The sequence below is a fragment of the Eupeodes corollae genome, chromosome 2 (genome assembly GCF_945859685.1).
Source record: "Eupeodes corollae chromosome 2, idEupCoro1.1, whole genome shotgun sequence".
In the NCBI taxonomy this organism is placed as follows: domain Eukaryota; kingdom Metazoa; phylum Arthropoda; class Insecta; order Diptera; family Syrphidae; genus Eupeodes; species Eupeodes corollae.
In genome coordinates this window covers 156,454,689-156,481,830 of record NC_079148.1, presented here as the reverse complement: position 1 = coordinate 156,481,830, position 27,142 = coordinate 156,454,689, and the positions used below count along the sequence as shown (strand labels likewise).

General features: G+C 34.8%; 2 protein-coding genes across 2 annotated transcripts; one reads left to right on the top strand and one right to left on the bottom strand.

The window, feature by feature from the left end:
• The first annotated feature begins 794 nt into the window (after nt 1–794).
• Nucleotides 795–14,892, top strand: LOC129946651 (uncharacterized). Its single transcript, XM_056056905.1, has 2 exons — nt 795–884; nt 13,423–14,892. Exon 2 carries the CDS (start codon nt 13,446–13,448, stop codon nt 14,577–14,579), a length of 1,134 nt encoding a protein of 377 aa, XP_055912880.1. The 5' UTR covers nt 795–884; nt 13,423–13,445; the 3' UTR covers nt 14,580–14,892.
• LOC129945305 (uncharacterized) lies at nt 4,580–6,350 on the bottom strand. The gene is made up of 2 exons (XM_056054960.1): nt 5,531–6,350; nt 4,580–5,460 (listed from the first exon to the last, which is right to left on the bottom strand). Exons 1-2 carry the CDS (start codon nt 6,348–6,350, stop codon nt 4,580–4,582), a joined length of 1,701 nt encoding a protein of 566 aa, XP_055910935.1.
• Nucleotides 14,893–27,142: the final 12,250 nt, after the last annotated feature.

Here is a 27,142-nt window from a genome sequence, read left to right as displayed (position 1 = left end):
TTCGTGAGATGTCAGAAATAATCAAGAAGTTATTGGAAAATTGGAGTGACAGAATTCTCTAGTCGTGGCAGATTTTTAACGAAGTCATGTTTCACAATAAGCTAGAACGTTTGAAACATAATAAAAAATTAGGTGGCGCAACAGTCCGTTCAGAACTAGGGCCGATTGAGTTACAACTCTCAACCATTCCTGTGTGCGATTGAGGGGACCTACAGTTTAAAGTCAAAACCGAACGGCTAATTTGAGAAACACCTTTTCATAACAAGAATTACCCTTTCAACATTTTTCAATTCTTAAGAGGCAGTACCCGTGAATAAAACATTAGGTGGCACAGTAAGGGATCGAACCCGACACCTCTATCATGGCAGCCCTAGTGCCTCGGGCGCTTCTAGAAATCTATAATACTTCGACAAAATTTATTTATATTCATTGTACTGCTCTTTTAATAAAAGTTTTGTATTTCTCACACTTTACATTTCCTTATGCAAAGAAAACAACCAAAAATCATAACCAGAAACAAATGTTCCAAGCCTTAAGCCTGAATACTAAAATAGGTTTTTTTAACTGAAACTTTAATTTAAAGTTATTTGACTATAAAATAAAGAAATTCTAACAAAATCGTACATTTTATTTAAGTTTTATGAAATAGATATTTTGTATTTAGTATCAATAATGACAGCTCTGATTTTTTGACGAAAATTTTGTACTATCATAACGGAAGCCTAGAGTCTCACTCCATTCCTTCCATGACCAATTTGCACTCAATTTTATTCAGTATGAAAATTACAATCAACGAGTAAGACCGATAAAACAATTTTCGTGTAGTCCAATATTTTAAGGTTCCAATTAAACGAAATAAAAATTTCAAATAATTATAAAACAAGGTAAGAATTTATCAAAAAAAAACTATTTGGTGTCTTAAATAAATTATTCCGCTTGCCCTTTTTCTTTCGACAACAAACACAAATTTTAAAAACGTTTTTCTCTTGTGAACTCCTCTTTTTGGTTACTTCCAATTCCAATAACTTAAACAATGACAATCAAATGTGAAGAAGGAGATTATTGAATATTCATTCCACATGCCATAATTTACATGATGTTTACCCACAATCAATAACTCTTGAGTCAAGAGGAGAAGTCATCGTGGCACAAGGCGGCTTAAAATCAAAGAAAAGGTTCTTCTTTCGACAGAGAACAGGTGTTTTTTTGTGTGGTTTTTAATGTAAACACTAATTACGATTCATTGTACCGATTCGTGGTATTCTCAGGGTATTGTCTCTCAGTCTCATAAACGCGAATAGGCCTTGACTTTCCCTGAAATTTGCAAAGACCTGACTTGTCACTTATGTCCACTTCCTCCTATGTTACTCGTTGTCATGATTTGCGCTGACACTTTGACAGCTAAACGTCAATTTAAAATAGGTTCTGAATAAAAACGAGCATTCATAGTTGGTACGGGTACATAACCTCACAAAAGAAAAGATAATAAAAATTAGTATTCAAAACATTCGGACTTCGAAGGAGGGAGTCATTGTGGGAATTGATGATTTCGGAGGCTCTGTCCCGTCACCAACAACGCCATCATCGTCATCGGCATCGTCATTATTTGATGCACCACAAATTCATATATATTATATAAAACATGGTGATAGAGTCGAGAGGCGGTGGTGGTCACACCAGACACCACATTTCCATCACAAACAGTGCAGGGAAGGGACGCGAACGGTAGGAATTTCTAATTTTCGTTTTGGGAATCATCGAACACGAAACAGTGAACTGTTGATGGAGATTCCGCTGCGATATGAACCGAATCAATCCATTGGGATCATATTTCGTCGTTGTCATTGGCTTGGTTTTGGTGGTTCTTGCTGCATAAGGTAATATGGTTCCTCTTTTATTTTATTTTGGTTTCGGGAATAGAGACACGTCATTAAGGTGAAGACTTCACGACATATCAAGACATATTTTATGCAATGGCGCGTTGAGACATTTCTAGATAACGATCTTGAAAGGTTCTTGTAATATTTTTTTTGTTGGTCTCTTCTGACTTTTTTATGAAGACATCAGGAGAGGTTTTATTTATCAGGGACATGTGATAAACATGTAAATTTTTTGATTCGTTCGACTTCGAAAGTCTTAGAGGAGCAGAAGAATATAGCAGAGGTCCGGCGGTGGTGACCGGGCTTGAGTTGGATTTCTATAAAAGAGTGTCATGGAGTGAGTGATGGGGTTGAATTCGATATAAATAAAGAAGCTGAGATTGTGACCTACGCATATTATGTTTCGAAAATTATGGAATAAAAATGGAAATTATTATGGGTGTTATTTTGAAAAATAAAAAAGGTGTTTAGTTTTTCGACGTCCAGGAATTTTTCCTTCAAATTTCAAAAAAGAATTCATGGCGGTATTCATAGGTGCAAATAATGACTTGATCATGTGGGGCCTATATCAAGGGAACAGTAATTGACAGTAAATAACTGGGTTATATCTGCGGCTGTGATCTCTATGACGTGTGATTGAATTTAAACCATCAACTCACGCGGGATGTGTACTTATTTTAATTGGTATTTTTTTTATAATTCTGCGGGTACAATTATTTTGAGTTTTTTACAGTTTTACGTTTAGATTGATGGAATTTTTTACTTTTTTAATGAAAATCCTACACTTTAGGCGTTTTTTTAAATAGGTTTCGGTAGAAATCGCGTTTGAGGTTTTTCGATTTCACGGGTAACTGCGACAAAATGATTTTTGTTTCAATAATCATTTGTAAATTCTAAATTGGAAGGAAACAATCTACAACAACATTTTGATAGATTATTATTGCCAAGTTTTTAAAATTTGTCTGGACAAAATAGCAAACTACTTCTTTGATTCCAATAAAAAGATAAGGCAAGGATGCACTCCATACTGAAAACTTCCATTTAGTAGGAATAGAGTTTTTTTTGTTGAGGCATTCGAAGAGACTACTTAAGCTAGTTAACTTCCCATAGAAAGTTATTGTAATGGAATGGGTATGATTTGTCGAATTGAAAATTTTGACAATTCTCGACGATCCTAGTGTCGAAATAAAAGATTTTTAGAAAAATGTCTGTGCGTGCATAGCTCAAGAATCAAATATATGTTGTTATACTGATAATAGTGCAGAAAGATTCAGAAAGGGCTCTCAAGAAAATTGCGTAGGTGGTTTTTTTTACCAATTTGAAAACGAACCAATAACTCTAGAGACTTGAACTAAATTTCATATTCTTTTATATTATATAATATATATTGTAACGTGATATTAAACAAGTATATTTTTAGAAAAAAATACACTTAAAGGTTATTTTATAAATAAAAAAACTGAACAAAAAATTGCTACCTTGAAAATTTTACGATCAAAAAATGGTTTTATCTACAGATACAATTTTGAGAACAATCGAATTCACAGTTTTTTTTTATATAAAATAAGAGTTTTAAAAATATACATTTTTTAAACTTGGTAAAAATTTAATTTCGGCTCAAACATCTTTTCAAAAACTTAAGATTATGGCTTTCAACTAATTTTATCTAATAAAAAATATTTTTTTTTAACATTCGGTAAAATTTTGAGAAAAATCTATTTGACTGTTTTTTTACAAAAAATAAAAACCAAAAAAAAATTAACAAAAGTTCGTAAAAATTGATTTTTGACACAAATAACTTTTTAAAACTTTAACAAATTGGCTTTTAACTTATTTTATTTTTTTTTTTAATATATTTTCCAACATTAACTTAAATTTTGAGAAAAATCGAATGGACAGTTTTTTACACAAAATAAAAACCTAAACAAAAATTAGTAAAAATTGATTTTTCACTCAAATAACTTTTCAAAAATACAAGATATAGGCTTAAAATTAATTTTATTTTATAACAAATTTGTTTTCAACATTCAGTAATTTTTAGTTTTTTCATAAAAAAATAGAATCTACAAAAAAAAGTACCTACTCAAAATTGGTAAAAATTGATGTTCGGTTCTCGATACCTCGTAAATAATCGAAAACATTGGCTTCAAATTTTTTTACAAAGTCCTGCTTCATTGGATTAGTAATTACCTTTCGCATCGTTCAATACAAGATGGGTTCAATTCTGAAAACCAAAAAATAAATGCTGGTGTGCGCCAGGGCTCTGTTCTATCTCCAACACTCTTTCTCATTTTTATTAATGATGCCCAGTCTGCAGCTTCTAATCCAATACATTGTTTCGCTGACAATAGTACTCGTAGCTTTTCATATTCGTTTTCAGATTCACATCCCTCACGACAAAATATAATAAGCTTATTGAATTTCGACCTAAACAGCATCGTACATTGGGGATTAAGAAACCGCGTGTATCTTGCTATTAGATTAGATTAAGATTTAGATTGGTTTTATTATTTTTTCAATGATTAAATTCCTAATTTACAAAAACCAAAAAGCATGGCATTTTGCCGTCTGCCTAGTTGACAAAACATGAAAATTTCACATAATATGAAAATTTTTTTTTGAGCAATAATTCGTATGTATTTTTGCAATATATATTTATAAAAAAAAAAAAAAAAAAAATTTAGTTTATCTTAGAAGCTTTACTCCACATGGCACTCTACTCCACATGGCAGAATGTCAACCAGATCATCAATGAACATGGCGAACATGCTTGGGCTCAATGTACAACCTTGCCTGACTCCCGATTGTGTTTTGAATTCTTCCGAAAGCGCTTCACCATTCCATACTTTACTTGTTGTGTCGTCGTAGAGATTCTGTATGACTCTTCCAAACTTGCATGACATACCTTTACTATATAGCTTATAAAATAGAGCATTTCTATCGATCATATCGAAAGCAGCTCTAAAATCGACGAAGAAGGCATATAGCTTCTTTTTCTTGCGAAGGAATGTTTCAGCCATACATCTAAGGGTAAAAATATGATCGATCGTTGAATATCCACTTCTAAATCCTGCCTGGTACTCGTGCAGTAGTTTGTCGCTATCAATCCATTCGTTGAATCGTTTCTGTAGTATTAGTGTAAATATCTTGTATGAAGCATTTAGGAACGATAGACCTCTGTAATTAGCTGGTTCGGCCATGTTTCCTTTCTTGTGAACCCGAAAAATAATCGATTCTTTGAATTCATTTGGTATAGTCCCGGTATCCATGATATTGTTAAATATAAAAGTTAGCCTTGTGAGTAGTTCTGGTGTCCCATACTTATAAAATTCAGCTGATATGCCATTCGAACCTGCAGCTTTTCCATCTTTAAGCTTCGTTACAGCTGATATTACTTCTTGGTAACTAATTGTAGCATCAAGAACACCACATTCATAGGCTGGTATAGCGTATTCCACCGAAGGTGTCTCATGTACTGGATTCAACAGTTTCTCAAAGTGAGCTGCCAGAAGGTTTGGACTCAAGTTCTTTTGAATTGAAAACCGTTTGCCATTCAGCTGTCTTGCCAAGTTCCAAAAATCTTTTGAGTTTTTGCATAGCGCTAATCGTCTTGATTCAGTTTCGTAGAAAACAGCCTTTTTTTTTATTACATATTTCTTTGTACGCCTTATTAGCCATTAAATACTGGTGTCTGAAATAGTCCTCATTTGAGGTCCTATACGCTCTTAACCAGCCAAACGATAATTTTCTGTATTTTTTACAGTCGGCATCATACCATGGTGCCGAAGAGTTTCGCTGAGTGTTGGTGTTAACTGTGTAGTAAGATACTTTGATTATCTCTTCTATCTGAGGTAAATCGTAAGTTCTTTGGCATATCAGTGCATTATTTAATCTTAATTGATACTCTGACTTGTGTTTCGATTTCCATTTTATTTTCGGTAAGATATTCATAATTCTCGATTCCTTTGCTTCTCTGGTATTAAGTTTAAATTTTACGGCGATTGGAAAGTGGTCAGAGTAAGGTACATTATGGATTTCCAAATCAACAATCAGTTCATTCCATTCACTACCTACCAAACTATAATCAATCACCGAGCTACCTTGTCCTCCAACAAAAGTAAATTCTCCGTTCGTATCCGATAAGCTAGTTTCATTTTGAATTCTTAAACCGTATGTATCGCATAGTTCAATAAGCTTCAGTCCTCTTGCATTAACAATAATGTCCTTCGAATTTCGTTCAATTCCCAGGATCTCATTTTCATTTCCCGCTTGTCTTCCTGTCCTCGCATTCATATCACCCACCACCAGCAAGTTAGATGTTTTACCTCGAGTTATTACACCTTCTAGTTGTTCAAAATCTGTATTCCATTGATTGCAGTTGATATAAGTCGGCAGGATTCGGAAACATTTTTCTTTGTAAAACAGTTCAACAAAAATAACGCCTTCGTATACTTTAAATTCGCAACACATATTTTTAAGATTTTTTTTAAACCGAAGAAGCAACCTCCACTAGCTCTTCCCCTTGATTGTGTTCTAACAGCTGGAACTAATTTAAATTCAAAATTCCTAAATTTACTTTCAAAATTTGTAAAATTATTTTCCATAATAAATGTCTCATATAAAAAAACAAAACCAAATTGATTAACAAATTCATAAAAATCTACAAACAAAGTCTTATTGGTTAATCCTGCAACATTATAAGAAAGTATTGTATAATTAAAAGATTCTAAACAATTTTCATTTTTTCTAATTTTAATTAAACTATTTTTATGGCAGACGGCATTACAATCAAACATGTCTCGTGTGAACACCACTTGAAGTTTGAGAAGCTCTGGTGTTGTCTTCTGTTGACTTCTCATTATTCCAGTCTTCCAGCGCTGTCAGATCAAATGTGTCACCAACCAGCTGTTTAAGTGTAAACAAACCATCTTCTGCGTCCGAAATTATTTTGCCACTTTTATCGAAAAAAAATTTGTTTTCATCAATCAAAAGGGTTTCTCCTTTAATTTGGCACTTAATGCCCCTATTATTTGAAGTGATGTTTCTTCTCAGATTGTTTAATCTTTTTCTTCGTTCTCCCGCCGCTGCTGGATAGTCCTTGTGAATTGTTGTGCCGGTGTTTTGTAGCTTATTCTTTGCTCGAAGAATCCGAAAAATATCTTCTCTGTTCGCCATTTCAACAATTACATTTGTCGTTGATCTTCCGATTTGTTTTGCTGTAGTTATTTTATCCGAATTGTTTGTTTGCAATAAATCAAGACAGATTTCTTTCGCTTTCTCTACTGCGTTTTGGCTATTAGTAGGGTGCAAATGAACGACAACATTCTTTTCGTTTGATTTTTTTTCAAGCAACTCCACTTGTTTCTCCAACAAAACACATCGGGACTCCATTTTGTTCAGTTGAGTCTTTAGTTCAGCGTTGCTTTGTTTCAATATAGAAATTTCAGCACTTATTCCTTCAATGTCGGATTTAGTCGCTACGTCTTTCAGCTTTATATCCAACAAATTACCCAAAGAATTTTACAGCATTTTGTCTAATTCGCTGATCGCCATATTGCCAACTGGGTTTATGTTTACCTTTGAATTATATGCTTTAGGCGGTGTCATTTCCATATAAGTTCTTTTTGCTGGATTTTGGTCTTTCACAGTTGGAGATCGCGATAAGGGCATTTTTTTTGTTTTATTTTTAACAAAACTCACCAGTAGTTTTTTTATTTTTTTATTTTGTGTTGAAATTTTATTTTAATTTATTATAAAAACTGTATTTTTAAACTAAAATATTTTTCTTTTTTATTTAAATAAAATATTCTTTTTACGGAGCTTTAATTTTCTCAAACTTTCACTTATCAGCCAGAGTTGCCAACCCCTCTTGCTATTATCCCTGGATGGTACTTGCATCGAGGAGACTGAACATCTCAATATTCTCGGTAGAAGTAGTAGGTAGAAGTTTGAGAAGCTCTATATGGCTGTTATTTACAAGACTTATACGCGACCAAAGCTTGAGTATAACTCCCATATCTGGGCTGGTGATCCTGCAACTTACTTAAGCCTCTTGGATAGTATTAAACGTAGAGCATTTAGATTGATTGGTGATGATACCATCATAGGATCGTCACTCGATTGTCGTCGTAGAGTTTCCTGTCTTACTCTCTCTTACCGTTATTTTAACGGTTTATTATCTAGAGAAATAGCCAGTTGCGTTCCTCCCCTTAAACAGTTCAACCGTAATACCCGCGCTTTTAGGAATACTCATCGAAATACCCTCGAGCCCAACTTCGTCGTACATTAAAGTACAGAGATTTGTTTTTTAGCCGTACTACTCGAATGTGGAATTCCTTACCGCACTCTGTCTTTCCCAGCCATTGCAATATTCAGGAATTCAAAACCAATGTGCACCAACACCTCGTTTGAACCCCTCTCTCCTTTTCCTAGTGCTGACACTGTGTCTTTGCATAATAATGTTAATAATATACCCTTAAATGGGCGCTTGTTAGGAAAAAAAAACTTTGCTGATCACGTCCCATTGATTGGTGCCCTTATAAATTTGCAATCATATTTTTTGTAAGCCAAATTTAAAGAACTTCAGTAAAAATTTAACTTTTTCTAACTTATATTAATTTAGTAATTTTCTTTGTAGAAATTTAATTTATGTAAAAACTCACTGAAAACTGGGTTTCTGAAGAAATTTTATGAAAAGTTTAAGGTGAAATAAATTTAAGTCAACATTTATTTGTTTATTCTACAGTTTTATAATGTTATTAAAATTCCAAAATTTTCTAAAAATTTTACAAAATCTTGAAAACGTAGCATCGTTTTTGAGGAGTAAAATATTCGAGATGGGAAACATTTTTGTTGATTTTTGTAAGTTCACAGACATCACTCCTCACAATTTTAGATGTTGGTTCTGGGGAACTTAAAGAATCGGCAAATTTTTAAATTTTCAATTTGAAACATCGCAGTCAGTGCTACAGCTTTTCAAATTTCTGTAACCCATAATTTCTTTGAAGGGATTTTGAAAAAGTCACAAGATATTCATCTCGTACAATTGTTTGATTTCGACTGTTAATAAAATATTGATCTAAATTTACTTTTGGCCTTTTAGTGCCAGCAATGTTTTTGAGTTTTCCAACTTTCAAACAAGGTTTACTTATATTATAGCCACGCGAAATGATGAAAAAATAATGTTTCAAAAGTACTTGTTTTTTGTTTTTCAAACACATCCCGCATCCAACAACAGACACGTCTGTAATTAAGATCAACAGATTTTCGAAATGGCTCTCAGTCTTAGTGTTAAGAAAAAATCCCGAAACCGAGATCATGATGGAAACATGACCGAAAAAAAGCCAGCAAGCGAATGGGAGGGGGGACTCTTGTATGAATATTTATTTCAATCGGATCGCTCGTGCGCACCATCATCGATACATTAATTATGGCTTCCTGTGCTCAGCTTTGGCTTTGAGTTTCTCGTAGGTTTAAATGCTGGGTGTTTGGTCCCTTTGGGATCCACTCATGAAGTTACAAGAGTAGTCACAATAATGACACGTTCCCAGCACCTGCAGTAGGTATGTATATATGAACCTGTATACCTACTACCATGGGTCTTAACTCTTTTAGCAACAACAAAATTAAAGTATAAGAACAATCCGATCATTTTGCCGGATAAAAGTAATGCTTCTGCCAAACTGTGCGTACGCAGTTCGTATAACTTCTTCATGATATCTGCATATCAGTAGCATATAAACCAGTTCGTGAATTTCATGACCGAATCGCACAGCCAGCCAACACCAAGACGTCTCGTCGTCCGTCCTCCTATCATTCGAACTCGATCGAATCCCCCTAAGCCCAACAGCAGAAGCAAAAGCAACAGCAACTTCAGATTCAAGTCAAGAACAGCAAAAGAAACAGCCTCAACCACAACAGCCCAGCCAGCGGAGCAAGCCAGCAATAAATCGTCAAATAAAAACTCAAAAAGTCTCGTCAGCGGATTGAGCTGTCAGCGCGGACGTCTCGATCTACACATGTTAATCAAAGTTGCAAGAATTGCGAGGACAGTTACGTAAACAGCAATTTATTCCATGGCTATGTCGATGGCGTTGGTGAAGACTCTTTCCCTTCCATAGCTAGAGTTCTCTTAGCAGCACATCCTGCATATCCCGATCGATCTTTCCGATTTGCGTCTGTCTTCGGTCGTCTTCTGAGAGAGAAGCTGAGAAGCGTTTCATCGCAGTTTTGTGTTCGTCTGATCGTCTGGGATGTGGCCTGTGTAGCACATTGCCAGATGGCAAATGGAAGCAGTTTGTAGGCCGCTTAATCTTCACCTGATCGGGTCACCGCAGACCAGCGAGCGTTTCCTGGGACACTTAGTATCTATTCAGCTTCTCGCCTTTACATTGTGTGGCTGTGGTTCTGACTAAAGTTGTGGCTACTGCTACTTCTGTAGCCTTCTCAGAGCCAGCTTGGTCTATTGTCTAATCCACTGCAGGAGAACACACATTGTCAATTCAATTCGTTGGCTATGTAAATTTTACTGCACTTGGTTTTGTACAAACCAACTCCTTGCACACTGCACAAGCTAAACTAAAAGCAGAAGCAGAAACACATTCAGATTCAAGCCCAAGCAACAACGAAGCTGTAAAGATTCCTATCGATTGCATTTAACTGTTAATGCCCGCACTTGTCCTTTGTTATCCAGCTATGGTGCGATAGAATCGTTTTCATTGTAACCATGACTCGCAGGCATTGACCAATGTGACACTTTTGTTACGTTTCCGTTTAGCCTTGCTGATGATGGTGCTGGCTACTGCACCCAGCCTAACTCCAACTATATGCCAACCAACTCCCGCCCTCTTTAGGCGACTTAAATAGCTACAAATGGTCTTGGGTGAATCGGAATAACTGCAAATTCGAGTTGCATTGGCGGTTCGCGGATGGCGGATGGTGGCTGGGGGATAAGCACAAGGAAATTATTGTTATGATTATTGGCTATTTGCGTTACTGTTACGGAAGACCTGCCATCGCATAGCTTTGCTTCGCCTCGCCATCACCAGGTTCAGGACGCCGCTGCCGCCGACCGGACAGGGAATGCCAAACATGAAGCGCGCAGTATGCTTCAATTATGGAATTCTTTTGAGCTTGCATAAATGGCATCATAGAACACTATCGTCCAACCCACACGTTGTTTTTTTTTGTGGAACTTCGGTATCCGATAGTTTGGTGGACACCTGAGATTCGGCCCGACTCTCTCTCTGTCCGTTAGTTGGATAATGGGGATAAGTCTTTGTGCATACAAAATGAGCTCATATGGAATTGGTTACAAACAAAAATAAAGAGTGTATTATGGACTGTTTGCACTTATATCTGATTTCGCAGTCGAACGGTTCCCTGTCTAGATGGCCTACAATGCGTAAAACGACTTTGAATGAAAATGATGCAGTATAAATGGATGGAAGTGGTGATATTGGAAGTTCTAAAATTAGTATCTAACTACTGGAGTGTTGAAGATGTTTTCATCTAAATTAATTCTCACATAAAATTAATTTCTTAGAAACCAAAATGGCTGCCATTTTGTCAGCTGTCAATTGATTTGTTTTATGCTTGTTTTAACATTTTAACATGAATAGGCTGACGGCTGAGCTGACTTTTCTCATTTGTGCAAATTTATGTCGACATTTTTAGACTGTGAAAACCAAGACATTTGACGCTCTATCAGTTTTCCCACAAATTAATTTCCAAACCTTGAACATACCTTCCACATTCAATAAACCTAAAAATGATCCTAAATTAAATTGAGTTGATGTCACCGGGCCTAACATTATTATCAAAATATATCTACACTAGCTGCGCCCTTCAGTAGCGCAAGTCTCAAGTTTTATTTTAGAGCAAATTTAGATAACATAAACGAGGATATAGTGAACCAACTTTAAAAGATTTAAATACGCTGTCGTGGGCTTTTTTTTAAGAACTATTAACGGCAAACAAATCTCTCCTCAAAACTTTAATCGTTTCTGCAAAATTGAAAATAATTTCTGTTTTTTTCAACATTATTTATTGGCTCTTATCGGCTCTTATTATTCTTAGCTTGATGTTGTAAAGCCTTCCTTAATCTAAAACTGAAAGGATTATTAAAATCGGACCCGTAGTTCTTGAGATTAGTGCATGCAAACACACAAGCAAACAAACAAGCTCTTTACCTTTTTAATATTAGTACAAATAAAAGTACAATTCTCTTTATAGACAGAAAAGATCTTCATTTTGACACATCCTTTCTTAAAATTGGTTCAGTATGAAAGACAGAAAACAGAGACTTAATAACGAAATAATATTTTACGATTGTTCTTTCGAAATATCCCTTAAAAAACGTTTAAGACTTTTTCTATGAGATAAAAATATCTCGTTTGAAGAAGAAATTGAAACTCAACTTTTGACAGGTCCCAATTCTGAGGAATTTGATATTCCGGAAGATTTTGACATTTCTTCTTCTCAGCTTTTTGACATTTCAAAAAACCCTAATTTTCAACAGTATTTCTATAACATTTAAATATTATCTTAAACTTTAAAATAAAACTTAAATTCAAAACATCGTCATCTACATCATAACTTTTACATGTTTTATCATCGCCATCCATCGCTGGCCTGGCCACAATAATAATCTGCAATGCATAATTCAATGTAAGTGCGCGAAACCAGAACAGCATCGTGTTCCTTTTTAAAGATTCACAGACACGGTTCGATGAAATTCCCTGATATCGACCTGATAGATACTAGAATCGAAATATAACATAAAAGCCACAAGAACGCGCTGCCCCGGCTGTGATGTTATGAAGCAGTGATGTAGGAGGCATCGAATAGAATAATATCAGCTTATATCTTGTTTTGGGATATACGGGCATAAAATGCTAGTTTGAAATTCCTTCGTGTTTTAAAAATACGGGCACACATGTTGTACATACGGTACCTATTTTATAGCTTGACTTTGCTGACGTTAAGGCTGACGATGAAGCTGAAGTAAAGTGAGGTGGTGGCACAGAACAAAACAAAACAATAGTAGTTGTTGTTGTTTGCAATTTTTGTTTAAGAATTCGACCTGATACCTGATGCAACGGCTTCTGTTCCTGGTTGTAGGATGGTTCCGTATTCCGTATTCAGTATTCCGTTGATGGTGGTACTTTGCGATCTCTGGACACGTAACATATATTATGATAATAAAATATTATTCCTCACCATACATCATTGGGGGATTGGGATGATGATGATGGGAATAAGAATGTAGTTTTTCATCCTTCGATCATCATCGGCTACTTGGTCATGGTTCATCTGTTAAGACGTTTTGGTTCCTTGGATGACGAAGTTTTATATAACAATTATTAAGTTGTAACATGTTTTGTTATTTTGTTAGAAATATGTTTTTGTCTTTTAGCTTCCTGAATTAATCTAAAGTGGCGACTTTCAAAGAAATCTATTTATCAGCGATTTCTGTCGGCTTCTAGTTTGTAATTTATTAATCAAGTTTATTCCAAATTTTATTTCTTTCTATTTCTTTAAGGTCAATCAGTAAAACGAGAGAGAATGGCTCTTCCTTACTATCTGCCACCAACGATTCCGACAGCTTCAGCTGAAGAAATAAATCAAATTTATCAGCGACAAAATCTCCATACAATTGCGTTTATGCAAGGCTTGCAATATCCCCATCCTCCGCATGTCGGATACAATTTTCAACCGGTCCCATTTAAACCCTATTACACTGCTCCGATTAATAGTCTAAATAACATGAACTTTTCTCACGCCGCAGCTGCCGCGCCAAAAATTATGTATCCAATACCACCTGTTGCACTGAGACCCAGGATTTCTCCAGTTTCTTCGCAAAGTTTTCAATACCAGCCTAGACAAGTGTCAAAACGGGTAGCAGATGCTGATATTGAAGCTTGTGTTGAATCAAAGAGACATAAGCCGTCTGAAGTCAAACCAAGTTCATCAAATACCAAGCAAGACAGATTTACATTTGAGAACAGTCAACATCAAGATTTAAGACTCATTCCTGAAGACGTTCAATTGAGAGATTCTAAGAAACTTATACCTCTTTCAGGATCGCGGGTGAATCCGCTTTTTGTTAGACAGAACCCTTCCGTAGGAAATGACTTGTGTTTGAATTCCCACAATCGCCAGCAGATTGCGTTGGAGCCAGGACCTGGTCAGCAGTATATCACAAAAATAAGATCTCTCGTAGAAGGAATAACAAAAGATCACAAAAGGCTGATTTCATCAGAAAAATCAAAGGCCAAAGAGAAAAAATTTCGTCAGAAATTTAAAATCAACGAAAGTCTAAGTAAAATGAAGAGAATAATTTCTGATATCAAAGAAACTGAATTGAAGTCTTTTCCAAGCTATTTTCACCCGGATCCTGAATCGTATGTCAATGATCATTTGGTCATAGGATCGAATGGGACCTTTATATCGAAAAGTTTCTACGAGACAATTTCATGGAAGCACTATAACAACAGTACTAGAATTTTAATAGGACATTATTTTAATAACTACACACTTGCTACACAAACCTTAGATGGGGATAATCCCTTGAATCCGAGCATCATTGAAGACATCATCAGCCATGTTATGGAAAAGTGTAAGGTTGGCAGAGATTTTGTGAGGGACGTAATCTCATCTATATGTGCAGATGAAGCCAATAGGAGAAAAAAAACCTAATCTTGAAATATTTCCAAAACCAATTTCGATGCTTTCGAGCTATCGTTTTAAGTTTTCAAATTCGTTTGAGAATTATTTAAAAAGACAAATTGAAAGATAAAAAAAAGATTTAAAACTCGCATAGAATTAATATTTTCGAAGTGACAAAACTATAAACTTTTCAGCGTAAATTAGTGATATTTTTTTAAAAATGAGCAAAATAAGAAATGTACAAAATATGTTTTCTATATAAGCGTTTTCCTACTTTTAATGTTAAATATTCGTTTAGAGATTGTTGTAAATTAATTTTTAAATACTTAACTTTCGTTTCAAAAACATTGGTAACAAAAATTTACTGGTTCCACAGTATTCGATTTCAATATTTTATATTTCTTGATGTATTAATATGAAAAAATTGTACTAAAAAATAAAGTTTCAAAAATATGATAATATTAAAAAGAAAAAGATTTCAAATAAATTTAACCAAAATCTAAATCTGTGTCATATTCTGGGCTGGATAGAGTTCATCATAATTTTTGTATCCTGGGTTATGACAGTGAAACGTCACTTATAAAAAAAATAATTACTTAATTTAAGTAACGAAAATGTATCACCTGAAACAGCTTTTTTAATACTTGTATTTTATTCAAAACATTTTAAAAATCGATCGTTAAAAGAAGAAACAAATAATTGTTTTAAAATAAAAACAAAAATGAGATTGGGATACTGAGTGCGATAGCCCAAATTGACATTTATGGAACTTCAAATCAATAAATTTGGGTTAAGTTGTTCTTAGACGAGATGTCAAAGTAATTAAGTTTTTCATTTTTCGTAGGATTTATTTTGGTTTCAAAAAAACTGTCAATATATTGTAGAAACTAATTTTGGAGTATTTATATGTTCTCAAGATAATTGAGTTGAAAATCGTTTTTTACGTATTTTGAAGAAAATATTGTTTGTTTTTAATTTTTATTTTTTAAGAAACAAACTGTCATTTCAATTTTTCAAAAAAAAGATGTCAAAAAACATTTCCTTTTGCATACTTATATTCTTAAGATATTATCGAGTGATACAAATTTTTTTTCAGTTAATAGTTACGTTTGGCCGTTTTAAAAAAAATGGATGGGTTTTTGACATTTATACGAGTCTCGAATGGATCTTATGTGATTTCGTTTTCAAATGTTGGTGCGATTGATATTGCATTTGTATCTCGATGGCTGTGTTCGTTGATTAGTTGTGCATAAGGGATTATGTGCTTTCCATTGGGAACAAAATCAATCTGTTACTGTTGATATTATTTAGATTAGATTAATGAAAATGGACTAACTGGACTTACTTTCCAAGAGAAAACAATGCAAAAGATAATTAAGTTTTGCTATGTTTCCACCAAAGGTTTATCTCAGTTTAGATTAAATAAATCTTTTTGGTGTTTCCACCGCAGATTTAAAAATGATTAAGTTTGACAGCACTTTTTAAAATGCAAATGGTGTTTTGATGTTAAGTGCTAGTGACATGGTTTGATTCGTGTTAAACAATGAAAAACTGAATAGTTCAGCACCATATAAGAATATGCTACCTACTCCATGTACAATTTTTTTTAATTTTAATAAATCAAAACTACATTTTTTGAACACGAACGTGCAAATAAATAGACCATAATTCATTATCTGTAAAAGCAACTCCTCCACACAAGTTTTTCTTCCGAAATTTTGACTCGACTTCTCGAGCTGATTTCAACTCGATTCATGTACATATAGAATTGAGGCGAGCTTCAAGCTCGCTTTAACACCACATGTTAATGCAGTAGTCTACGAACAAACTCCCTCCTTGAAGCAATATTGTTAAATGAACTTTTTTTATAAAATCTCAATTTCCAGATATTTCCTTAAAAATTCTTCTTGAAAATTGTCCATTTTATTAGTTTAAGTTAACTCTAGATTTTCACAAAACTTTCTTGTATTTGTGTTTTTTTTTATTATTTTCTGACAGATCTTCTTTCAGTTGTTGTACCAATTTTTGATACTTTACTATTTTAAGAATCCGTCGGGTAAATTCAGATTTAAGTCAAAAATTGATTTTTTTCGTGGCGTATGAATTACAGTTGGATTATTTTTGTCTCTGTATTAGTGCAACCTTGTGGACGCGCTTAAGAGCTGTCCATGTCCATAGATCTGTCAAATTTTCAAATAATTTCTTTTTTAACTTCCCATAGGAAGTAATTGCAATGAGTCCGATTTGTCAAATTGAAAATTGTGGCATTTCTCGACGTCTCAAGGTCCTTAGAGTCAAAATAAAAAAATTTTAGAACAAAAGGCTTGAATTAAATTTTATATAATATATTGTAAAGTGGTACCAAACAAGTATAATTTTTGAAAATAATCAAATTAAAGATTTTTTTATAAATCACCTCGATGATTTCATCTCCAAAATGATTTTGTGCAACGAAAAATAACGTTTTTAACATCTGGTAAAATTTTGAGAAAAAATGGTCAGTTTTTTTTATAAAAATAAAAACCTACAAAAAAAAATTACACAAAATTGGTAACAAGTTATTTTCGACACAAATATCTTTTCAAAGCTCTGAGATATTATCTTTAAACTTCTTTTATCTTTTTAAAAATACTGTTTTCGACATTCAGTAAACTTTTGAGAAAAATCGAATTGAAAGTTTTTTTTAACAAAAAACTGAAAACCTAAAAAAATTACTCAAAATTAGTAAAAAATTGAATTTCGACTCAACTATCTTTTCAAAAATTTGAGAATATGGCTTCCAACTTATTTAAGCTTATGAGAAATATTGTTTTTAACATTCGGAAATTTTTTGAGAAAAATGAAAGTTAGTTTTTTTTTTACAAAAAATAAAGAGCTAAACAAAAATAAATTAATAAAAGTTGTTATAAATTGATTTTCGGCTAAAATGTCTTTTTGAAACGGTGAGATATTATCTTTAAACTACTTTAATATTTTAAATAATATTGTTGTTAACATTCAGTAAAATTTTGAGAACAATTTAATTGACGGTTTTTTTTGTACAAAAAATAAAAACCTAACAAAAAAACAATACTAAAGCTTTGAAAGAATTTACTATCGACTCACATAGCTTTTCAAAAATTGAAAATTTTGTCTTTAAACTTTTTTTTATTTCACAGAAAATATTGATTTCGATATTTGTAGTTTTTTTTTATAAAAATCCACCTGTCCGTTCTTTCATATAAAAATAAATTCTACAAGTACGCAAATTTGGTAAACAATTCAATTCTTTATATCTCTCAAATTAATTTCATTCATCCAATTTGTAAAAATTTTAGAAATTCTACTAAAATTGGTAAAAATTTGTTTTCGACTAAAAATCTATTCAAACCAAACTACTTCTATAATTATACAAAAAATATTGTGGGTAATTTAAAAATTTGTAAGAATAATTCAACTGACTACTTTCTTAACCCATCACGAGAACCTAAAAACATTTAAGCAATATACCAGATCTGCACATTTGATGTTAAACAAAAAAAAAAGAATTATTCAATTTATTTTGTTATATTGAAAGCAAAATAAAGTTAAATTTCTGTTTTGACAGATCTAGATCAAAAACAAATTGATTTATTTTACACATAGAAAACCTCATTAATTAGTTTGCATACTTTTCGAAGCTTCTCATTTAACAATTAACTGAAAAAATGTTATCATTTTATCCCAGTTTAGACTCCTTTTTACTCATGATTTTCAAATATCATGGTTTATTTTTGCTGCATGTTATATTTTTATTATCCTATTTAATATTTTATATAATTACGATTCCATTTGATCCCACATTTAAATTAATTTTACGATCCAACCAACGTAGCCATGCGCTTGGATGTAAATCTAAAATCAATTTCAATTCGATTTTTCAATCCACGCTTGTAAGCGGAGTATTAGTTCACCATAAAAAAGTAGAAACCATGAACGCATCTATTTGCAAGTTTTTATCTTTGCTCTTGGAAATCACAATGGCGCTGTCAGTTTAAGAAATTCTTGTCCTAACGTGTTCGCGATCGTCTCGAATCGAGTTAAAAATAACAAAAAATTGTTTAAACATTTATTTTCAAAGTGTGGTGGCTACAAATTCATAAAAAGTGTTAAGCAATTGTTAAAGTTGAAGTACATATATATTAACAAATTATCAGTTTATTTCGAAAATAAGTGTTTTATTTTGTAAAATGTGAATAAGAAATCAATTAATTTTTTTTCATACATGACAAGCTCCGGGGTGCTGATTGGTTGATTCAATTGGGTAATGTAAATTGGCGGTTGAATTTAAAAATTTGAATCGTGTCTCCTCGTCTATTTTCATTTTGTAGTAAAAAGTGAATTAAAGTAATAAGAGTGTAATGGGGTGATTCGTTAATAAATAAAATATATCCTCGGGTTTATAAAGAGATTTTGTGTAAAATTGTTTAAATTTAATTTTAATTTGTGTCTCGCGGTCGGTCGGTCTCGGTAGTGTCGGAAAAAAACGAAGAGTGCATTTTTGGTTGGCAGGCAGAATAATTATAAAATTATTAATTTAAGGGGTAAGTAACTTTGGAAATATGTCATGCTTAAAATAATTTACATGAGTAGGTAGTATTTTGTTTATGTTTGGTTTTCTAATTTTTGATAAAAAAAAGTACAAAATTGTTTTAACGTCTCAAATATCTCTTCAGAAAACGGCTTAAATTTTAGTAACTTATTAAAAAGCTTTACAAATTCTTTATATGCCAACTTTGCTAAACAAAGAAAATAACGTACATTTTAAAATTTATTTCAACATTTTATTTTGTTTAACTTAAACTTTAAAGTATACGATTAGTGTAGAGTTAATTTTTCAACAAATGAGGATGATTGGAGAAAACTTCAAAGTTATGTTGATTGAGGCCCTATTATTTTTCTTGTTAACTTCCCATAGAAAGTCATTGTTATAGGTCCGATTTGTCGAATAAAAATGCGTCAGTCAGTTTTTATCATAGGTTAGGTTAGGTCAAATGAGCTGTCCGAAATGGAATAGGAAACACTTAGGCCAGTTTAATGGCCCATTGTGATACCACATGAATCTTGAGGCTATCTTCTAAGCTCGATAAAACTAAACTAAACGAAACGTGAGAGGCTGATTATGCTAATATAATTTAGATCGTTATAGAAGAATTTTCTTAGCGTTTTGGGCATGTATAGAACAGGTGAAGAACTGTTTCCTCCTCTTCCTAGTCCATACAGCTTCTGCAAAAGACATTTGAGAATACGCCTAGCTACTTGGCATGCTGTCCTATTAGACAGTGCCCGGTTAAAATCGAGCTTGTATGCGATCTCCTTAGAGATAGCAACCCTTCCAACCGCGAGTTCGCCGTTCGAGTGTTGCTCGAGGCAACTTCGCTATCTGCGATAGCCTCATCTTTTTTGTAGATTCGGATTTTGATTGTTTCAAATCTATAGTTTATTGAGACATTGTTCAGGGCTAGAGGAGCAAGAAATTCTTTATAAAAAGACTATCCTTCACCTCCTCGAGCTTGGCGATCTTCCATTTATGAATCCGGCAGGAATGGATTGCACACCTTGATAATTTCGAGAATGTCCTCGATACCATGACGTTCGATCCTAATCCAAATGAAGGCTCTAAGTCTGCTTGGAATGTCTTGCTTAGCAACAACCTCTAGTTTCGCACCTGGCCAAACTTCACCTAACCGACTGACAGCAAGCTTGTACATGTCACAAGACTTCTGATCCCCAAAAACCATGACTTTGACATGACATTGATGTCAACCCCCATTGTTTATGGAAAGAAGTGGTTCTGGAAGCTCTCTCAAAATGCTTTGAAAGCCGCCCGAGAGCTTTACCTTGATCAACTGCCAACGATCAGCTGAAATTGTACCATCATCATCGCTTCTTTCAATGACCGCAACAACTACTTAACCCTTTATGACGTCACTAGATTTTTTGAAGGGATTGAGTGATTGGCTGGTAATGTGCAGACGAGACAGTTTTGGTGTCGGTATGGCCACACAACAGACCTTTCGAGTTTAGACGTGGAGTATTTACTGGTCCTTGCTGTAGCAAGAACACTCTTTGTCCATTCAACTCAAAATTTTTGCTGCGTTGTCCTTGTAGTCTCCAATGATTCACCAGAGGCCTTAAGGATTTTTGCAGCTTTCCGCCTACTTCCTACTCTCGTTGCTACCAACAGCAGAAGATTGTCCATGGACTACCACTGCTTTCTTCCCTGTGTTGGCCGCAGGAGAAACGACAACAGGCTTCAACGCCTAACTGCCACCCGGTCTTGAAGAGATACCATACCGGTCTCAACATTTTTTCTTTTGTGGTTACATTCATACTTGGTCCCACCAGTTGCGAAGAAAGAGAAGTCCGTCTGTACAGAGATTCGCATTATACAGATAACGCAATATTAATTCCGGAGGTCGCCAGGTATCCGGATACTCTGTCAGAGACTGAGCTATTTTTTAATTGGGCCCCCAGCCAGGTTGATCATCGGCACGGATCGTATAACACCATAGATCCAGCCCAATAGTGATAAGAGGTAGTTGGAAGGAAGAGATAGGCGAAGGAAGGAGTCAGTTGATGTTAAGAAAATCATGTTGATAAATAAGGAAATGATTAGAATCGGTAAACAGCAGTTGTTGAGCTGTGTTACCTAGCGTGAGAAGGAGCACTGGAAAAAGAAACGCTGCTTAGTTTTTTAGTCATTACATCGTGTGAGGTGGAGTATGATGATTGTGGAAAGGCAGAAGATATAAACATCCATTAGTTTCAGTACTCTTTTGGAGAAAGTCCTCGAGAATCATCGACCTAACTCAGATTTTACAACTCGATAAGTTCGACGTTCAAGTAGAAGAAGTTTTAACAATAAAAATTAAAATCTACAAAAAATCTACGCAAACTTGTTCCATTCTTGATATTCCGTAAAAAAATAAAGGTATTGACTTCAAAATGATCTAGTTCTGTGCTAAAGTTTCTTAGAAAAATTCAAAATTCTTTGTGGAATGAGAAATTTTATCTCGAATATGTTAAGCCCAAAGAAAACTCATGGTTTGATTCGAGCTGTAAAGAGGTCATTAGGATCAAAAATGTAAGTTTCCGGAATAACAAACCAACCCAACCAGAATATCAATGAGTGACATGACTCCTTCTGTACTTGAAACGTAAAGAATTCTATGGGACTAATCTTCTTTCGTACAAGTTCAGTTAGTAGAGTACTTAAAAACCTTGACATACACAGATCCGCTGGCCCGGATAGTATCCCCGCAATTGTTGTGAAGAGGTGTTTAATGCTGGCAAAACCACTGCGTAAGCTTTTCCATCTTTCCTATTCTACAGGTCTCTTCCCGTGTGGATTGAAAACTGCATTTGTCCAGCCTGTCCCTAAAAAAGGCGAATCCTCCTACCCATCTCACTTTCGTCCAATTGTATTTACGTTCCTTCTTTCCAAGGTCATGGAAACGCTGATCAATATTCAGCTTAAGAAATGTCTTGAAGAAAGGAAGCTTTTTAATGACCAGCAGGATGGCTTTCGTTGCAATAGATCCACTGGTGATCTCATAAATGATCTAACCAAACAGTGGAACAAATCTTGCATCGTTTTGAAAAGAGTAAGAGTATTGCACTTGATATTTCAAAAGTATTTGATAGAGTTTGGCACCAAGCTCTCTTATCGAAAATGCATGCATTTGGTATTTATGAATCCCTTCTTCGTTGGGTTAGAAATTACCTTTCTTTGGACAATTCAATTCAAGTAGTATTGGTAGGGTTCAAATCTGATATCCACAAAATAAACGCTGGTGTGCCCCAGGGCTCCGTTTTTCTCCAACAATTTTACTTATTTTCAAAAATGATTTTTGTCGGAATTTTCTAACCCACTTAATTGTTTTGCTGATGACAGTACCCTCACAGCTTCTCACATTCGTTTTTAGATTCTCATCCTTGTGTTTCGGATGTGCACTGCCACGGTAGCGTATGATAAGCTCATTAAATCTGATCTTGACAGCATTGTTGCATGGGGAATCATAAACCGTGTAGAATTTAATGCTTCGAAAGTGAATGCTGTTTACTGTCACAAAAGCGTAACCCTCCCCCAATGCCATTATCCATGATTGATACGTGCATCGAGGAGACTTAATAGCTTTCAGTCCTAGGTATGTGCATTACAAACCACTTGTTGTGGAGTGATCACATATTTAACATCGCCAAAAATGCTGCTAAGTGTTAAGGTTTTCTCAGAAGATGCACGAAGTTTTTACCCCGTCTGATCTGGCTATAACCTATAAAGCCTATATTTGTCCGAAACTCTCTAACACCGCCGTTTCATTTCTGTCATTATTTTATCGCTATTTTCATAAACAATTTTCCAGTGAAAGTTGCATTCTTTCCCTCGAAACAAATTAACCGTAATACCCATTCTTTAAGGAATGCCCATCAGTTTACCCTTGTGCCCAATTTCGGACGTAGAGTAAAGTACAGAGATTCTTTTTTTAGTCGCACTACGTGAATGTGGAATGCTTTACCAGACTCAATATTTCGCACTCATTACAATATGCATTCATTCAAAACCAATGTGCATCGGTATCTCCTTTCCAATCCAATCCTCCCTTCCTAACTGCTCGCACTGTGTGTAATCATTATAAGGGTATTCATATCCCCTTAAGTGGGCGCACAATATATACAAAAAAACTAAATTATAATTTTTTCAAAACAGAAGTTGAGAATTCATAAAAAAAGCAATGTAATTGATTTCGAATTTATTAAGTTCACTAACCCTACTTATGGTAAGGCTCTATAACGTAGGTACCTGACCTCTCTTCAACATATTAAAAGTCAAGAGGTTCAAACATATACAAACTATCCATTTTGAGAGCCCTTTTCTGATATGAAAAACGAAAAATGTGTATAGTCCTTTAAAAGTTTTCTTTCGCAACCAAAAACATTTTTCAACCTTGGTTAAAGGACAAAGAATTTTATTAAAATATTCGTCGCAAAAGTTTTTAACACCTTTCACCAACAATACAACATCAGAACAGACAAAACAAAAAATCAACCAACCAAACCACACAAAATGGCTAACTTAATAAATATTTAATAAGTATGGTGAGGAATAATTCTCAAAAACTGTTCAAAATTGAACCCCTTATAATACAGGCTACAGGCTACGACACCACCATCATCTCCACCACTACCACCGCCGCCACCGCGCCGTCGACCTGGACTTGTATTATAGTTCCGGACAATGGCATTTAACTCGACTATATACTGAGGTTAGGCCCCTTACCCAAAGGCACAGTCAAGTCATTGGCAAAAGGGTCTAAAACCCATAACAGCATTCACAGTCAAGAGCAAAAGTTTGAAGAACCCACTACACCATCCAACCGCACTTCTGACTTTTCTTGGTCCTTGATCCTTCCAGTTGTAGTTGTTGTAGAGTTTTCGTTTTTGGTTTTGGTTTTTGGGTTTTAAGCAGTCTGGAATATTATTTGCTAGTTTTGCTGAGTTGTGTCCTCGAACTTCGACAAAAAGAATCTTGATGCAACGAAGCCCTGGCGATGGCAATTGCGATGGAACAATACAATGTTCAGGTAACTAACTAGACTATCGCTAATGGTTGTGTTGGTTTCTGGGGGGTTATGTTCAATGTGATGGGCAATTCAGTTTTGGTCCTGTGGGAGCTTTGCTTGCTATTTTTGTGGTTAACATTTTATACTCCTTTTTTTCCAATTTAGTTTTCAGAGAGTGAATTTATTCTTGTTGAAAATTCAGTTATACAGTGGTTCGTTATTAACGTTTGTTGTGAAATCGAGTGAATGCTGAGGATACATAAATCCCACCTATTTTTGTATTCTTGTTTTTTTAAATGAAATCCTTTTATTCACGCATCACCGGATGATGGTTTTTGAGGGAAGGGATTAATTTTGATACTAAGAGCTTAGTTTTGGAAAAAGTGACAGGTATTATCTAAGCTCTGTTGATCAAATTCATGGAAGTGGGAATTATAGAGTTCACTTTCTGGTGAATGATTTACGAGTGGGTTTTTTAAAAATGCTTATTCATCACAATTTGCATTGTGGGATCAGCAAATCACTCGAATTACTAAGCCTCACAAAATATAACTTTTAAATCATGTTTATTTTTGTTTTTTCGGTCACTTTTGATTGAAAACTAAAAATAGGTAATTCCGCACTCAATTTAAGTATCGTAGAATTTTGAATAAATATTAAAAATCCAATAGTAAGCCGAATAGGATTTGTTGTGAATAAAACAATCTATTGAAGACAGCGTGGATTTGACAGCTGATGAAGCAAAATGTTCTTACAGCGAGACACGAGTCGTTTTTAATTGTAATGCCGTCTGCAATATCGAAAATATTCTAGAAGTTGTTAATGTTAATTTAAATATTATAACTGAAAATAAAGTTAATATCTTTGAACCTAGGTACATAGATAGAAATGGCAATCTCAAGGCAACCTAGACTGAGATCCAATTAGCGCTGTAGTGCGCCGTTTTAATACCAAAAACTCGTTTGACCTGTGATAAAAAGGAAAAGATTTGTAGAGAAGCTTCATAGCGATTACATATGTTAGAGCCATTTTGTCGCATTGAGAAAAAAGATTAGGTCTCTAGTCTTTGTTCCAGATAGCTCATCAAGTTCGTGAAAGAATGCTTTTCCAAATTATTTCATTCTAGTGTTTGCCAAAGCAGGACAATTGCAGAGGAAATGGAAATGAATCCTTTCAATTTTTCTTTGGTCACTACAACTACGGCAAAATATGTTGTAAGAGATATCCAAATTCTCTGCATTAACTCCTATAGGGTAATGTCCGGTACAAACCGCAACAATCCTGGCTATGTTTTGCCTTGGCCTGCAAAGAAGATCGGTTGTACGGGTTTTATTATACGAGGTGGGCCATATCTTCTAGATATAATGCAGTAGGGTAAATTGCTCCACCTTCGGTTTGATTCAGTTTGGTAGATAGAAAAGATTTTACCCTTCATAACACCAAGAGGAATGTTAACCATTTCCGCAAGTGGGCCGATCCTTGCCTGGCTAGCTTGTCAGCCCGTTCATTTTGCACGATACCACTATGGCCCGCAATCAGGGTGACACCGAGGTTAATATTCAGGCTCGCAAGCTCTTCGCAACATTGCTGGACCAATTTAGATGATGTGGCTGAGCTAATGGCTTTGACAGCTGCCTGATTGTCTGTGATGATAGCCGCATTTCGGTTTTGGTTTGGTCTTTGTTTGAGTATCTTACATGCCTCCCTTATTGCCAGCAGTTCAGCCTGAAAAACGCTAGCAAAGTCAGGATACCTAAAGGATTTGGCTACATTTAGGAAATCAGAAAAGATCCCAGAACCAACTCCGCACTACATCTTTGAGCCGTCAGTAAAGATGGTTGTGTCGAAACCTATCGACACGATGTCATCCTCCAAATCTTCTCTCGATGGTAAAATAACCTTAAAACCCTTACTAAAGCTCAAAGTAGGACTGCAGTAGTTAGTGTCTACCGAGATAATATCTGAGGGAATCAATTTAATTGTGTAGCTGTGACCATAAGGTTTTGACAACCAGCTGTTTGATTCCTTCAGCCTAATAGCGCTGCGGGAAAAGAAAAAAACGATTGGTAGAAGATCCAAAATAACGTTTAAGGCGTCCGTTGGGCAAGTACGCATGGCCCTAATCAATATTATAGGCTTTGCTAAGAGCAGGCCACCACACAACCGAACCATATGTTAAGATAAAATCATCTTCGACTGAAGTCCCCACTTTTTGCCGAAAGTTTTGCTGCAGGAATAGAAGGCAACACCTGCCTTCTTAACCCGTACCTCAATATTTAGATTCCAGTTTGGTTTAGGATCGAGTATAACTCCCAAATATTTTGCACTGGAAGACAATGATAGGATTTGACGGTTGAGTCGAGGTAGCGTGAAGGGCGGTACTTTAGTTTTGGTGGTAAAGAGCAACAGGTCAGTTTTACTTTGGTTAACTCCTAGTCCACAACTCGTGGCCCAGCTGCTAACTTTCTTCAAAAGCTGACTCCGTGATTTCACTTATCTAAGAGGTGTACTTTCCTGACATCAATAGCACCCAATCATCCGCATAGCCTACCGCCTTCACTCCACATCTCTCTAATTTAATAAGAATTGTATCCATAACCAGAAGCCATAGAAGAGGCGAAAGGACATCACCCTGGGGTGTTCCCCTACTCACGTGTTTTGAGATGAGATGACTTTTTAAACCTGAATATTAAAGGAATAAATTACCGTTTACTGCCAACATATATCAACTGTAACCATTGGGAAACTGATTTTTCGAAACTTGAAGAATTTGTGGCGAATCGAATCTGATGGTGGTGGGAGATTTGAATGCAAGAATTGGTAATGAAGCAGGAAACGAAAACCGCATTAGAGGGATAGAGCGGAAGTCTAAAGATACAGTCTGTAACGCTAAAGCATCTTGCACATGAGCTACGAACAACAAACTGCGAACTGTCCATATTTTGACTTTTCTTTTACATGGGCTTTATTTCTATTCGCAGGCAGCGACGAATTGAATTACCCTTTTTTCCA

Bases quoted from the DNA above. Each gene is read 5' to 3' on its own strand.
- LOC129946651 (XM_056056905.1), top strand. From the start codon at position 13,446: ATGGCTCTTCCTTACTATCTGCCACCAACGATTCCGACAGCTTCAGCT.
- LOC129945305 (XM_056054960.1), bottom strand. From the start codon at position 6,350: ATGTGTTGCGAATTTAAAGTATACGAAGGCGTTATTTTTGTTGAACTG. The intron at 5,461-5,530 runs GTAATAAAAAAA...AAAACTCAAAAG, and splicing joins TAAGGCGTACAAAGAAATAT to ATTTTTGGAACTTGGCAAGA.